At 43.4% G+C, this 14848-nt stretch overlaps 2 protein-coding genes across 2 annotated transcripts; one reads left to right on the top strand and one right to left on the bottom strand.

Moving 5' to 3' along the window:
- Positions 1–2696: 2696 nt before the first annotated feature.
- LOC130170996 (flavin-containing monooxygenase 5-like) lies at positions 2697–6606 on the bottom strand. Its single transcript, XM_056378749.1, has 9 exons — positions 6432–6606; positions 6149–6337; positions 5838–6003; positions 4767–4909; positions 4477–4673; positions 4221–4368; positions 3899–4106; positions 3729–3801; positions 2697–3622 (listed from the first exon to the last, which is right to left on the bottom strand). Exons 1-9 carry the CDS (start codon positions 6561–6563, stop codon positions 3208–3210), a joined length of 1671 nt encoding a protein of 556 aa, XP_056234724.1. The 5' UTR covers positions 6564–6606; the 3' UTR covers positions 2697–3207.
- Positions 6607–8156: 1550 nt separating this feature from the next.
- Positions 8157–13495, top strand: LOC130170469 (flavin-containing monooxygenase 5-like). Its single transcript, XM_056377746.1, has 9 exons — positions 8157–8715; positions 9294–9482; positions 10044–10308; positions 10410–10552; positions 10671–10867; positions 11073–11208; positions 11410–11629; positions 12676–12748; positions 13018–13495. The coding sequence occupies exons 1-9, from the start codon at positions 8584–8586 to the stop codon at positions 13385–13387; spliced, it is 1725 nt and encodes a 574-aa protein (XP_056233721.1). The 5' UTR covers positions 8157–8583; the 3' UTR covers positions 13388–13495.
- Positions 13496–14848: the final 1353 nt, after the last annotated feature.

Genomic DNA, 14848 nt, shown 5'->3' with positions numbered 1-14848 from the left:
TCAGACCTCATTTTTTCCCGTTCTTCATGTCTGTCTTCGACATCTTGGGGCAGGTCTCGTAGCTAGCAAAACTTTTTTACTTAGCTAACAGTTCTTTGGCAAGGCTAAACGCAACTAGATTAAATTTACGTTTTGTTCGTAGTTCAGTAGCACTAGCTTGAAACAGCGATGTATCACTCCTTTTATGTTAGGGTTAATCCGAATAAGTCATTCCAAACATCAGGTACTCAGTAGAAGAGCTTAACAGAATGTACCTGCATAGGTCGCCATTTTGGCTCCTCCGTCGTGAAGGGGATCAAAGCGCACTTCAAAGCAACTGACACGTCACTTCCGGTAAAACGCTCGTAGATTATAAATAAACGTGGAGCATGAATACGTTTTGAAAAGGCAAACGGACCGACAGAGTTCTCACAACACCGACTGAAAACAACATTTTTGACTTACAACATTTACATTTACAGACACTTTGATCCAAAGAGACTTACAAGTGTGGGACAATACTAAAGCTTCAATTAGAAAATGAAGTCCCAGGAGAGTACCACAGCCTGTAAAGAGTTTGAATCCCTTTGTGAAATCAACAGGGTCCTCCTCTGTAAAAACAAGGTCCTGTGCCTCAAAAATGAAAACCTAACTTCAGAGAAGGAGGCTTTGCAGATTTGGATGAGTGACCTGATGGACCAAGGGGAGGAGGACGCCAGTGTCCCTGAAATAAGGGAGACTGTTAAGACAGATTTCCAACAGCAAATCACAACCCCTGACTACTGTGAGTCCTTCTGCCAGGCCAACCAGGTCCTCATCCAGAAAAACAGCGCCCTCCACATAAAAAATGACAACATGTCTGAAGAGATAGAAGCTCTTCAGACACAAATCGATGAACTGATCAGCCAGAAGACAAAGGTCACCAGCAGTGTCTCTGAAATAACGACAGCTACACAGTTTAATGAAAGGTACATGCAGAATCATAAGCTCCGGGTGGAGCAGGAGACCTTGGGGCAGGACGCCGGTAAGCTGAAAGCGAGTGAAAAGTTGAGGCTGCGTAAAATGGATGGAAAGGAAACTCAGAGCTTGAGCACACTGCAAAACATGGAGAATGCCTACAATCTCCTTCTACAAGAAAAAGAGGCCTGGGAGGAAAATAAGAAACAGCTGATGCAGGAGATCACCGTTCTCAAAGAAGAGAGGTCTGAGACTGAGGCGAAGGAGCAACAGGTCCTGAAGGACAAGGAGGCTTTGCTAGAGCAAATGGATGCAATCACCAAAGAGGCAAAGATGAGCCGAGTGGCGTGGGACCAGGAGAGAGAAATCTTAGAGAGAGAGATTGTGACCCTAAAAAAACAGAAGCATGAGTTTGAGGAGAGAGCAAAAGAGTCCATCCGAGTCGAGGAAACTCTGCGGAGTGACGTGAATGAGACGGGCGGCAGGGCGGAGAAGAGACTGAGAACAGACCTGGACCTGGCAGAAGCATTTCATGGCATTGACGAGCTGCTTCAGGTGAAGCTTCTAGAGGAGGTGGATGCCCTTCGTGAAAAGGTAAGGGAGCTTGAGGAGAAGCTGCAGAGTCAGGACGACTCGAGCTTGAAGGAGCACAGCTTGCCAAGTGAACCCGACACACTCTCACTGAGGCACAGGTTTGTGAGGTTCTTCATCCCAGGGTGGAGGAGGAGATACTCAAGTGCAGAGACGGTGGAGTATGTGAAGCCCGAGGAGCAGAGCAGAGAGGAGATCCAGAGGGGACGAACACTGCTGCAGAGGGTTGTCACTTTCTATAGGAGGACGAGGACATAGAACATAGACTTAGGACTGGAGTTTTTCTCTCTCTCACTCTCTCTCTTTCTGTCTCTCTCGATGTCTCTGTCTCTCTCTCTTTTCCTGTCTGTCTCTGTGTCTCTCTCTGTCCCTCAGTTTTAATTAACTAACCTCAACCATTAGTGGGAATGAATAAAAAAAACTAATGAATAAAGCATGATAAAAATAATTTCATATGTGTGCAGATATTATTCATCATCCATCAATCATCTTTGTCCATAAATACAAAGTGTGTGTTGTAATGTGAGCTCAGGTGAACCCTTACTGGGGAAGGACACCAGAATCCAGTGGCACAAGATGATTATTAACAAACCTTTGCACATGAAATCCACATCTTCATGAATTAAACTGAACTTTGCTTTTCATGAGGGACAGGATGACACTTAGCAGCTGCACAACCATTCACACAAACTCCCAGCATGCAGTGCAGAGGAGAACATAACACAAGCTCCACAACATTAAGACCCATAATAAGACGTAAAGTCAGTAAATCAGTCTTCAGGTTCGGGTTAAGGATTCTTACAGTATCTGCTGTCTACAGCTGTGAAACAGGCAAAACAATCATTATACAGGCTGGAGTCACATGAAAAATATGAAAATACATGACACCACATGCCTCAGTATTGACAAGTTATCAGAAGTTTTGACTTTGCCTGAAAGGTTACAGCTGTTTGTATTTTCTCATGTGGTCAGAAGTGAAGTATATGTCTGACTTATTCATGATTTCACAAACATTATTACATCTGCTGAAAAAAATGGCCTATTCAAAAACAACCTCTCAATTACTTTGGGAGTAGTAAAAGTTTTTAATGCTGTGATTTCTAGTTGTGTGCTACATCTTTTTTATAGAATAAAGAACTGAAGAAATTAATGGAAGGATAAAGCATGAGGTTTTTATAACTGTTGTTTATAAATTGTGTATTATAAATGTATGTGGTGCTGTGTCATTTATTATTAGGTACTGTAGGACACACCAGGACACAACAAGTTACCTATGAATTAATAACAAATTTTATACAATTATATCAATATAAAGAACTGGTAATAAAATAAAACAACGCGCAGTTCTACATGGTTCATGTGAATGGAGGTTTTCATATCATGTCAGTGTCACTGCTGCTCAGCTCATCTTCATGTTCCATAATAAGAAACATGACTTCTGGCTGTTCTTGCACTGTTTTTAGTTAAATGACACTTTGATATAGTAAGTGGAAAATTAAAAACTAGATACTTCCTGTCCAAAGTAATGCACCATAAACCCTGATATCCATCATTTTAACTCTGTAAATCCAGATTCATCAGATTTGTTGAGAACTATACAAGACAGGCACAATGCAGAGTATTGTGATATAATCTATGTTAAAATGAAGTAAGAGTGATCAGAGCTGAGTGTGAATCTCATCACTGTGCGGGCAGGTAGACTTTTATCTTGTGCAGCAGTGCAGTGGGATCTTGGAGGAAAGCTGGAAGGTTGTTCCTGTGAACGTATACAGCCAAGCCCACAGCAGCAGCTGAACCAATCAGAGGCCACTTAAATGATCTCTTGGGTTTGGGCTCATCACAGAGCCTGGTCTGCATGGGCTGAGCCACTCTGTCCCACTGAGTGAGGATGGCCTGACGGGCCCCGGCCCACTTTCCTGGCCCTCTGAGACGATACTGATACGGCGTGCAGGGACCAAGCATCAGGTTCAGACCCAGCCTGGGATCAGTCAGCAGCAGCCTCAGGATGTTGGGTTGAACCCCCACCAGCTCCGCTATCTCATCCATGTAGCTGACATAGTCGACCTGGATGGTGTGTCTCTGACTGGTGACGTACCTGAGAAACAGACCTGAGCTGGTTTTGTTGTGGAGAACAACATTTGGTGCTTCACAACTCCAACATCTGGAACTAACTACACAGTTCAGTAAATCCACAGCAGTACCTTTTAGCCATGGTCTCCTGCTTGCACTGGACATCTTTCATCATGGCAGTCACTGAGGGAAGCTTGACACAGCCTGTTTGAAAGGAGACATTGTGACAAGGATGTATCCTCTTCTTCTGAAAAGGACAGAGTGAGAGAAAATCCTGCATCTTTTGAAAACCCTGTAGTACCTTTAAAGACCCGTGTGGCCCATCTGGCCTGCATCTCAGAGATGGGCATGATGGCTCCCAGTGGCTGCACTAGACCAATGATGGCCAGTGTTGGTCGGTCCAACTCAGGAGGAAACACATACTTGTACAGAGATGCTTTGTTCTCAGACACTGAGACCACGTGTGAGGCCAGGAACGGAAAGGAAAACCTGTAACCTGTGGCAAACACCTGCAGGACAGGCGACTCGTGTCAGTCACACACAGAGGATGTTACTGCTAGCAAAGGCACAGACGGACTGAGAGTTTGTGTGAGTGTGTGTACACTTTTAAAAATGAAACCTACCACCAGGTCAACATCTTCCACTACACTCCCATCCTCAAACTCCACACCGGATCCATGAAACCTGCAGATGTTGGGTCTCACCTGAACCCTTCCAGATAGGATGCAGTTTGGAAGCTCATCGTTCAGTGTGGGATGTTGGCTGAACAACCTGAGGTTGAAAATCAGATTAATAACTAACACTGCAAGTATTTCAGTCATACAAGACTTTATAGTACTTTATAGTACACAGGCTACAGTATATCTGTCTCTGTAGTACCTGTGTTTTGGCTTCAAGTTGTACAGACTGTGATTAAATCTCTGGTTGACTCGTCTCTCTGCCACACTGCACGGTAATCCAAAGGGAAGGACTTTACGCAGGAAAAGCACCACCCTGTTGTAGATCATATCGCGAGGAAGACCATTGTGTGAAACCCTGTTTTGGATCCAGGCTCCCCTCCGAGTGCTCAGATATGACTGAGATATTAGAAAACAGCAAGGAAATCATTATGCCAGCTCTTGATTAAGCTGAGCAAAGTCTTATCGTGTGAGGATCCATAACTGCTCGACCTGTTTGGTGACTCTGCTCAGCTCCACAGCGATGTCTCCTCCAGAGTTTCCTATTCCAATCACTACAGCCTTTTTATCCCTCCACTCCTCAGGAGTCTTGTAGTCTCGACTGTGGTGATACTTCCCTGTGAAAGTGTCAATGCCTGAAAGCACAGATTTGTCACCATCAAACAAAATGCATTCCACTTTTGCATTCCATTAATTTTTATTTTATTTTGTCCAATGGCACTAAAGGTAAGTGAATCAATGCCTCATGATACCTTGGTGTTAGGTGATTTAAATTAAAAATAAAAGTAATCTTTTTTAATAGAGGAAATTGGCTTCTATATTGATACAGATGTACATGGTTAGGCAGATGTGCAAACGACAGTAATGGTCTATATTTATACAAGTGAATAAAGTATAGCAGTTTCTACCCTTAGTGTCACATCTGCTTTGTGCTTTGGTTTCAGCCAGATGTTGTGTTGTGTTTCTTTAAATGTAACAGAGGAAAAAAGTGAAAATATAATAGAAAGCTGCTTTCATTCCATTTTCTGTCCACACTGCTTTTCCACTTTTGCATTAACATCAGTGACAAATTATAGCTTTGTCTTAACATAAATGACATTTTGTGCAGTACTCAAGTGTGCATTACAGCATTAACCATTAGTGGCCTGATTATTGATTGTTTGATGATTGATTACTGATTGTTTTTTATCTTTATCTAAGTCAAACCTTCAACAACAATAATCGTCTAAGATGTGAAGCACTTAAGTGATTCCTGGAGAGGACGTGTCTGACAGGCCGTGAGACGAGTGAATGAATGAATGAATGAATGAATGAATGAATGAATATATTACTGTGTAAAATTAATGGCTTATTCATTATTTACTTTACACAGAGCCAAACCTGATCCCACATACTTTAATTATTATACAAACACCACAGACATGACAAGACACTGTATATCCTGAATATGCTCCTTCATATTTTGCCACAGGCTGATTCTTGAATTACATTATTACGAATTTCTTCACATGCACAAAATGTCCTCATATGAACCAAAGTGTTTTTATAGCCTGGAAGTCTCACCTGGGAAGTCATGGAGAGGCAGGTTGGGTTGGCAGTGATGTCCAATGCAGATCATCACTGCATCAAAAATGTGTTTCTCCTTTTTGCCGTCCTTGTTCTCTGTTTCAACATCCCACTGACCCGAGTGAGAAAAATCTGACCTCTGCTTCACCTGCAACACCTTGGTCTGGGCGACAGAGAGGCAGAAACACATTACAGTTTTCTATACATCCAACAATCTGTTATGTCAGACTTAATAACACTGTAGAAACTAAGGTGAGAATGGTGCATCCTTTCAGATACTATGAAAGAAGTTAGCGAGGGATCCTTACATTGAAGCGTATGTGCTTGGTGAGCTGGAAGTGATCAGCATACATCTGAAAGTAGTCCATGATGAGGGAGTTGTGCATGTAGTTGGGGAAGTGCGCAGGGATCGGAAAGTCACTGAAACACATCATCTCCTTGGAGGTGTTGATGATGACAGAGTGGTAGATGCTGGCCCTGTCTGGGTCCGGATTCTCCTGCAGCGTCATATATCAACACAGAAAACACTCATCATCACTTACACCGTGTGACTGAGTGAGAAAGTCCAACCTGCAACATCGTGTGACCCACCTTAAACCTCCACAGACCACCCATGGCATCACTGCTCTCGAAGCAGACGGGCTCCAGCCCCTCGTCCAGACAGCACTTGATACAGGCCAGACCTGAGCTCCCTGCTCCAACCACTGCCACACGACGAGTCATACTGCAGCTCTGTGACGGAGGAACCAGCTCAGAGTGACTCAAGTCTCCTCTGACAACAACAACATGATAAATCCATGGAGCTGCACAGCTCATTAAAGAAATTAAGATGGTCAGGCTCAAGATACTATTTTATTTAGTGGTCATTATTAATAATAACATATTAATCATAATTAATATGTAGCTGGTGATGTAACATTTGAATACTGTTATGGCCACAGAAACATTTTACAGTCTTGGTGCAGGTCCTGAGCTGCTTCCTGTTATCATATAGAAACTAAGTGAAGTTTTACCAAGAAGAAAATACACTGAGCCTGTGTGTAGATTGAAACGACAGTGAGAGGCACATAGAGCTCCAAAGCCACAAATACAGTGGCTGTTTAAAAAGCTAAGATGCTATTGGATCAATAAAGTGTCAGAAAGAAACCTCGTGAAAGAACAGGGAGATCATCTGCTCAGGTTTATGGTGGACCAACCTTTGTTAGGTCCATGTTTATTAAACAGAAAGAACTCATCATCACTGTGGTGATATTTTAACCCGTTTTCAATCATCAACAGGTTAGAACCGAACTGAGCAGCTGAGTGACAGAGGTTTAAAGAGAAGGAGACCTTTGTCCACCGACTCTGCCTGTGAAGAAGAGGTAAGGCTGGTGCACGGTGCTTGTATGAGGATGGTTTACAGATGGTTGTTGCTGTGATACAGTTACACTGCTTTTATAAACTGATAAATCACTGCTGTGTAGCAGTTACTGCAGCTATACGGTGTTTGAGTGAAGGGATTGTTCATGTGTGTGTTCATGTGTTGTTCAGACGGATCTGAGCACAATTCAGATGTGATCATTTTTATCATTCTTAATTTATCATTATTCAGCTGTATTCAGTTTCTCTCTGACCTACCCAGCTGTGAGCACGTTCCTCCTCTTAGCACAAACTTTCCTCTTTAGCTGGATGAAGTCTGTAAATTGAAACATGAGCTTGAACATGGGACGAGTCGTCAGAATGATGTCAGGTGGTCTGTGCTGTGGTCTGGAATACACGAGGGGAAGTGTTTGTTTGTTGTGTTGATTTCAGGAAAGTTCAGTTTGTGCTGAAGTAAATGGAGACATTAACATGTCGTTAACAGTGCACGGACGGCGATGGGGGAGGACATTCCCAGAGGAAAGGTCAACCACATAGATCTTTAACTGGGACAGAGTCCAACAGTTAACCTTGGTCAAAAAGTTGCTGCAGTATTTTCTGTTTCTGCATCAAGAACCATATAGATTTAAAACTCTCAATTAAAGAATTAAATGTGTGATATGATGATAGGATATTGAAAAGGCTCAGCCCGATTTAAGCCCTATATATTTATATACGTTTTTACATTTATGAATATGGCCTATGGATTATGTTCATAAATCACAATAGATATAAAACTGTGTGTGTTCTGTCCTGCTGGGCTTCTTCATGTTTTGGACACATGTGACATGTTTGTGAGATGAACATCAACAGGTTTTTTTCTCCCAGAACTAAAGTCTGAATCTTGATCTACAGACCACGTTTGTGTCTTTACCCAGATGAACCAGATTCTTTTTGCCAGAGGAACATTTTGACTTGTTGCAGCAGGGAAATCACAGGTGGAACTAATAACACGAACAATGGCTCCATCCCAGCAGTTAATGTGATTACACACAGCTGCGTTGACAGGGCAGCCGGTCTGTTGTGAATAAGGTCGGTTCAGTTTCACACCCAGTTTCTTCCCTCATCATCAAGGACAAAGAGCAGCAGCACAGATAAAACTGCCTGGATGAAGATGACCTTTTAATCTTGTTTATTCCTTATCGGTCTCATAACAAAATAAACAGAATTATCTTGATTAACTCAAGCGCCTTTAAAAAGCCACACTTCAGGGCAGATCAGTGACTTGAAAACAATGTGGTGTGAAGGACAGTCACACACTCATCATTAAAACTACAAAGCAACAGCACACTCGTTCCACTCATCTCCCGGTTCCCCTCTCCGTCAGCTGTGCTTGCTCTGCAGGATGGTGCAGAGGGTGCTGGTGATCGGTGCGGGTCCCTCAGGCCTGACCAGCATCAAGGCCTGTTTGGATGAAGGTCTGCAGCCAACCTGCTTTGAGAGCAGCCATGACATTGGGGGTCTCTGGAGATTTAAGGTGAGGGACAAAGCTTTTATATGAACACTTGTGTGTTATGAGGTCATATCTGCACTCCACCTGTATCACGGTCATGTGATTGTTGAGCGTTTTTGTAATGTTAAACTGTGAAGGTGGAACTGACAGCAAATGAAAAGTAGTCCTGTAAGTTTCCAGGAGGATTGTTACTCGTTTTTTTTTTTGTTATCAACACCTTTGCATATAGTAGCCTACGTAAAATAACTGTTGGCAATATTGTTTATTTAAATAAGGAAATGCTCACCTGGAATCATAGACATCCTTACAAGACGTTGAGCATAGCTTGCGCAGGAAATCAAAGCTGTTGATTCATACCCTGATAATAAAAAACAATGATCTTAAAATCAAAAGCTTTTGCTGATCATTGTAATGTGTCTACATGCTACGACTGTCCACTAGACACCACCACGACCTTTTATTTCAAAAGTTTGGGAAATGTTACAGGATAAATGTAGGATTCTATTTATACTCTAATGGTACATGACAGCGATTGTATTTGAGACAATTTGATTTCAGACAAAGCTGAAAAGTGAAATTTGTGTCCATCACATCCTCCTCAGGAGAAGCCCGAGCCGGGACGAGCCAACATCTATCAGTCGGTGGTCATCAACAGCTCCAAAGAGATGATGTCTTTCAGCGACTTCCCTCCTCCCGCTCAGCTCCCCAACAACATGCACCACTCCCAGGTGCTGCTGTATCTGCGCCTCTACGCTCAGGCCTTCGACCTGCTGCAGCACATACACCTCCAGGTTAGAGGTCCGCAGGTTCCTTCATAGAGAAACATAGTCAATAATGTAACATGAGTCTTTTGGGACTTTGAATGTGAAAATGATGGAACTAGATAGTAATAAAAAAAACATGAAATGACAGAAATGAATCAAAAATATGATTCTAATAATGTGTGACAGAAATACAGTCATTCCCCCTGTGTGCTTTTCACTTTTTAAAGTCACAATCTGTCGTCCAATGACATCTGAGTATTTGATTTTCATCAGGAAAATATATGAACAGTAATATAGGCCTACATTTTCTATTATTGTGAATTGAATCATTTTGTTCAATGTATAAACGGATGTGCTGGTCCTTTATTACTGCCACAGTGATGTTACAGCAGCAAAAGGGACAGTACAAAAAAAGAACTGCAAAATATCAAAATCAAATGCAAAAAAAGACAATAAAAAGATAAGACAGATAATAATAATAATCAATAATAATAGTATAGTATAGCATATAGTTTGTACAAATGGGTATTAAAGTGTGTGTGTGTGTGTGTGTGTGTGTGTGTGTGTGTGTCTCTCTCTCTCTCTCAGACTACCGTGCTGAGTGTAAAGCCGACCCCGGACTTTGCAGTGACAGGCCAGTGGGAGGTGGAGACAGAGAGGGGACAGGGTCAGTGGGAGGTGGAGACAGAGAGGGGACAGGGTCAGAGGGAGGTGGAGACAGAGAGGGGACAGGGTCAGAGGGAGGTGGAGACAGAGAGGGGACAGGGTCAGAGGGAGACTCATGTTTTCGACGCAGTGATGGTTTGTACTGGACACTTCACCCAGCCTCACCTGCCACTCACAGACTTCACAGGTACCAGGAACCATAACGCACTGCATTTCATTTCACTTTCGCACTAAAGCAAAGAGTAAAATAATAATAAACATATCATCTTTTTTCTTCTTCCACCTCAGGTATTGAGAGCTTCGAAGGCAGATGTTTCCACAGCTGGGAATACCGCAGCGCTGAGGGGATGCAGGGGAAAAGAGTGCTGGTGATTGGGATTGGAAACTCTGGAGGTGATATTGCTGTGGAAATCAGCAGAGTTGCTGAGAAGGTGGAGAAGTGTTGTTTTATATCAAATCAGTGTTACCTTTGACTGAATTACCAAACAATCAGTGAGTGTAAAAGATGATAAGCAGATGGATATTAGCTCTCTGTGGTCGGACCTGCAGGTGTACCTGAGCACCAGGAGTGGAGCGTGGGTAGTCAGCCGTGTGGGACAGGGGGGACTTCCAGCTGATCTTGTCGGGACGTCTCGATTGCATGTGATGATGCAGAAGCTCGTCCCCTCCTGGTTCAACAGGATGTTGGAGAAGAAGCTGAACGAAGCATTTGACCACACATTATATGGCCTGAGACCAAAACACAGGTAGCAAGACACTGTAGATAAACATCAGTATTTCACTGTGCGGCCAAAAAGTTTACATTCTGTGCGTCAGGCTGTGATTTCATTACACCCCACAATATGAACGTGTTGGCAGAACAAACACACTGAGGATCTTTGCTGCCTCACAGGTAATGAGGTCTTTATTTGAAGTTGTTTCATATGGGGCGTGTGGCTCTTGTGTTGGCAGATTTTTTGCACAGATTCCTGTTGTGAATGATGACCTGCCGGCTCGGATCATCTCAGGTCGTGTTCAGCTGAAACCAAATGTGAAGGAGTTCTGTGGATCCAGTGTGGTCTTTGTTGATGAGAGCGTCATAAACGAGGTGTGTGTTGGTGCATTTCTTAGACTGCAGGTCAACATTCGTACCTAATCCACCGGCAGATAAAAAGTGTGAGATGTAATCTTCCATTCTCCCTTTTGTTTCTATGAATCATATTCTTTGGTTATAAAAACAACCCAAGTTATTGAAAATGTCACAATCACAGAATGTCAATGCTCATACTGTAATCTGTGTGTCATCCAGGTGGATGTGGTGGTGTTTGCCACAGGGTACAACTACAGCTTCCCCTTCCTGCCCCCAGCTCTGCAGGCTAAATGTGGCTACAGGCTGCGTCTCTACAAACACGTGTTCCCCCCTGGACTCACCAGACCGACGCTGGCGGTGGTGGGCTTCATCCACGGCTTAGGGGCGATCAACCCGCTGGCTGAGATGCAGGCCCGCTGGGCCACAAGGGTTTTTAAAGGTGAAGCACAACACAGAAACTTTGTGCTTTACACCATCAATACAATACCTTACCTTGATGGGAAAAACATTTATCAATACCTTTAAATTGTTTGGGTTAGTATTGGTATTAAAGGTTCTATAAAAGATTTCAAATAATAACACAGCAGCAAACAACTGTTTTCTATGCAAATATATAGTGAATTAACGTCGCCTGAAGAGGGAACGAAGCCACACCCCCTCTGTCTGTGTTGTAATCTGAGTTTCTGTGGTCTTTGTTTTGGTTTCTGGTCTGGCACCACATGCATGTTAGTGCATGTACGTGTGCATTTTAAGCATGCTAATCCCCCCCTGTTAAACAGTTGGTTCTCCCCACGTGTATAAAGACACAGGGACCGCCCACAGGTGAGTTGGCACAGTGTAGAACGCAGCGTTCAGGTGAAAGTGACTTTCCAGAATCTTCTCCATTGAAGAAAGCTAAAGGCTCAAACGGTTCCAACAAAGACAGAGATGAGACCAAAGCACAGGTGGACCGGTCATGAGGGCTACCAGCTCAAACCCTGGTTGGCTGGTGGACCATCAAAACATACATAAAGTTTTCAAACATTTTGCCGGCTCCATCGTTGTCTTCACTTACTCTGTCAGTGTTTTTACCAGTTCCATTAGTGTCTTTACCGGCTGTGTCAGTGTCATTCCTGTGACTGCGGCCCCTGTGGATCATTCCAAGGCTGAATTTCTTTCCCAGTCCAGCTGTGGAAATAATACTGGTCTGACTGTACGAAGAGGAGAACCCTACAAGCTGCTACAGAGTCCAGCTTTCATAGCCCACACTAGCATATGCTAATGCTAGTGTGGGCTGATGGTTGGGGTTAGACTGTTTTTGTTGGCTCTCATGTTCACAAGGAAACTGATGTCCCATCACAACAACTCAGTAATTATACCATTATTTATGAAGAGGTGCACCTCAGTAGCAGCTCAGTGCGCTATGTCAAAAACCCCATAAGCACAAGTAGAAATCTCTCTTCACCAGGTTTCTGTCTATGTATTTAAATGTTTTCCCGGCTGCAGGTTTATCAGCCCTCCCCTCAGAGGAGACCATGGTGGAGGAAATTCAGAAAGACACCACAGGGATGCACCAGAGGTAGGAAATGGTGATTAATTAAGCTGTCTAGATACTCCCCAACATGCGAGATAATCAACTCGCATGTTGTGAACTCTAACCACACACGTTTATCATTATATAAAACCCTTTTTGGTGTGATACTCCCAAGTCTGATAAATGTGTTACGTGCTGATTATTTCCTGTCTCATTATATTCATATTATATTTGATGAAATACCGGCTTATTTTATGTCGAGCACTTGTGCCTGTTTTTCTTTTTCTAATTTTGGTTTTGTTTCCGTCCTTTAGGTTTTCCTGCTCTGACCGTAACCCCCTCCAGGTGGACTACATCCCTTACCTGGACTCCCTGGCAGAGCAGGTGGGGGCTCGGCCAAACATACCGTGGCTCTTGATGAAGGACCCCAGGCTGGCACTGCAGGTCTTGCTGGGTCCCTGTACTCCGTACCAGTACCGTCTGGAGGGACCGGGCAGGTGGGCTGGAGCCCGTCAGGCCATTCTCACTCAGTGGCAGCGGGTGGTTCAACCTTTCAGGACCAGAGTGGTACCACAACCAGAGACCAGACCCTCTTCCAGATGGCGCATCGTAGTGGTTTTCTCAGGAGTCACCCTGCTGTGCTGCATCTGCTACAATAAGCCCCTCTTCAGATCTCCTCCCTGAGCTGTGTGTTATGGACTTTACTGAAGCAGCAAACCAATGAGCTGCAGGCAGAACCTGCTTTTAGAATAAGTTGACTGTTTGAATGACTAATAAAGTTTTTAAAATGAACATGTTAGTTTATAGTAAAACTCTGTACAGTGTTCTGAACTCTCATACTGAAGATTTTACTTCTTGTAAAGCCGCTTTCTTGGAAACTGCCCACTGTGCTAACTGCTAATTAGTACTGACAGTTCTCTGAGTGGTCAGTATGTGTGAGGACCGCAAATCCAGTTCGGTCTTGCCTGTTATGTTATTGTAATCAAACCTGTTGTAGGATATAATGAAGGGTGGAGCGAAGCTGCTGTGATTCTGACCTATAGATTAAAACCCCTCCTGTACCGCGGGCCTGAGAGCTCAACACACTGCAACTTCAGAAAACACATGCAACCAGACAAAACACAAACAAATTCACAAAACGTCCTCATCAGTTTGACAGAACATGAGCTGCAAATACAACACAAACAAATACACAGATGACAATGTGTTCACGGGGAACATAAGTGATGAACCCGACTGGGGTCATAAATGACCTCAAACAGACATTTGACTATTTTCACGCACACATGACGAAATTACAGGTAACATTGTAACATGCCTCTGTGTACCTGAAAAAACTGGATGTTTTTTATTTGATTTTTGAAAATTAGACTGTTTAAAAAATAAGGTTATAATTAGATCAAGACAGCAAACGAAAACATGTTCAGCAAAGACTAAACGCTAAATACTTTCAGGCAGACTGGTGGTTTAGTGCATTGCTGCCCCCACTGGTGAAACAACGCCATTACTACTTCAGCACTGGGATCTAAATCATGTGATACAGAATTATGGATTTGAGGAAGTGAATTACCTGCCTAGCTCTTTTTCTGAAGCAATCCATCACCGAGCAGTGTTCTCACACTCCCATTTTGCTGTGGTCCATGAATAACCTTCTCCTTCCTCCATCATAGAGTGGGCAATGCATCATGGCGTTGATTCCAGGACAGTTTTCACAGTTGCCGTCTCTATGCTTTCCCACTAGCACCAAACCACTTGCTGGTCCACAGTGTCCCAGTTTTATTCTTGTCAACTTAGCTTCATCTTTCCAAAGATTGGTCACTCTGTTGCCAGGTTTTACTGATGACTGTATGTTGTATAGTTTCCTTCCTGTAATCTCTGCATCCCACTCTTGCCATAGATAATTCAGTCTCTCACTGATGGTGCTGCAGCACTCCATCCTGCCAAATGCCTATCCACCACCTTATTACCCGCAAGCTCAAGATGTGCTGGCACCCACAGAAAGCCCACACTACATCTCTGTCTCTCCAGTTTAAATACCATCATTAAAATCTCCATAACTATATCTGGTCTGGCTCTTACCCCCTCCTCCCCTCCCACTGCCGTCAAGGCAGATAATGAATCAGAATTACTCTATTGAACCCCCCT

Source organism: Seriola aureovittata, chromosome 6, assembly GCF_021018895.1.
Source record: "Seriola aureovittata isolate HTS-2021-v1 ecotype China chromosome 6, ASM2101889v1, whole genome shotgun sequence".
NCBI classification, from domain to species: Eukaryota; Metazoa; Chordata; class Actinopteri; order Carangiformes; family Carangidae; genus Seriola; species Seriola aureovittata.
Note: the sequence above shows the minus strand (reverse complement) of the source record. Positions and strands in the feature narration are given on the sequence as shown.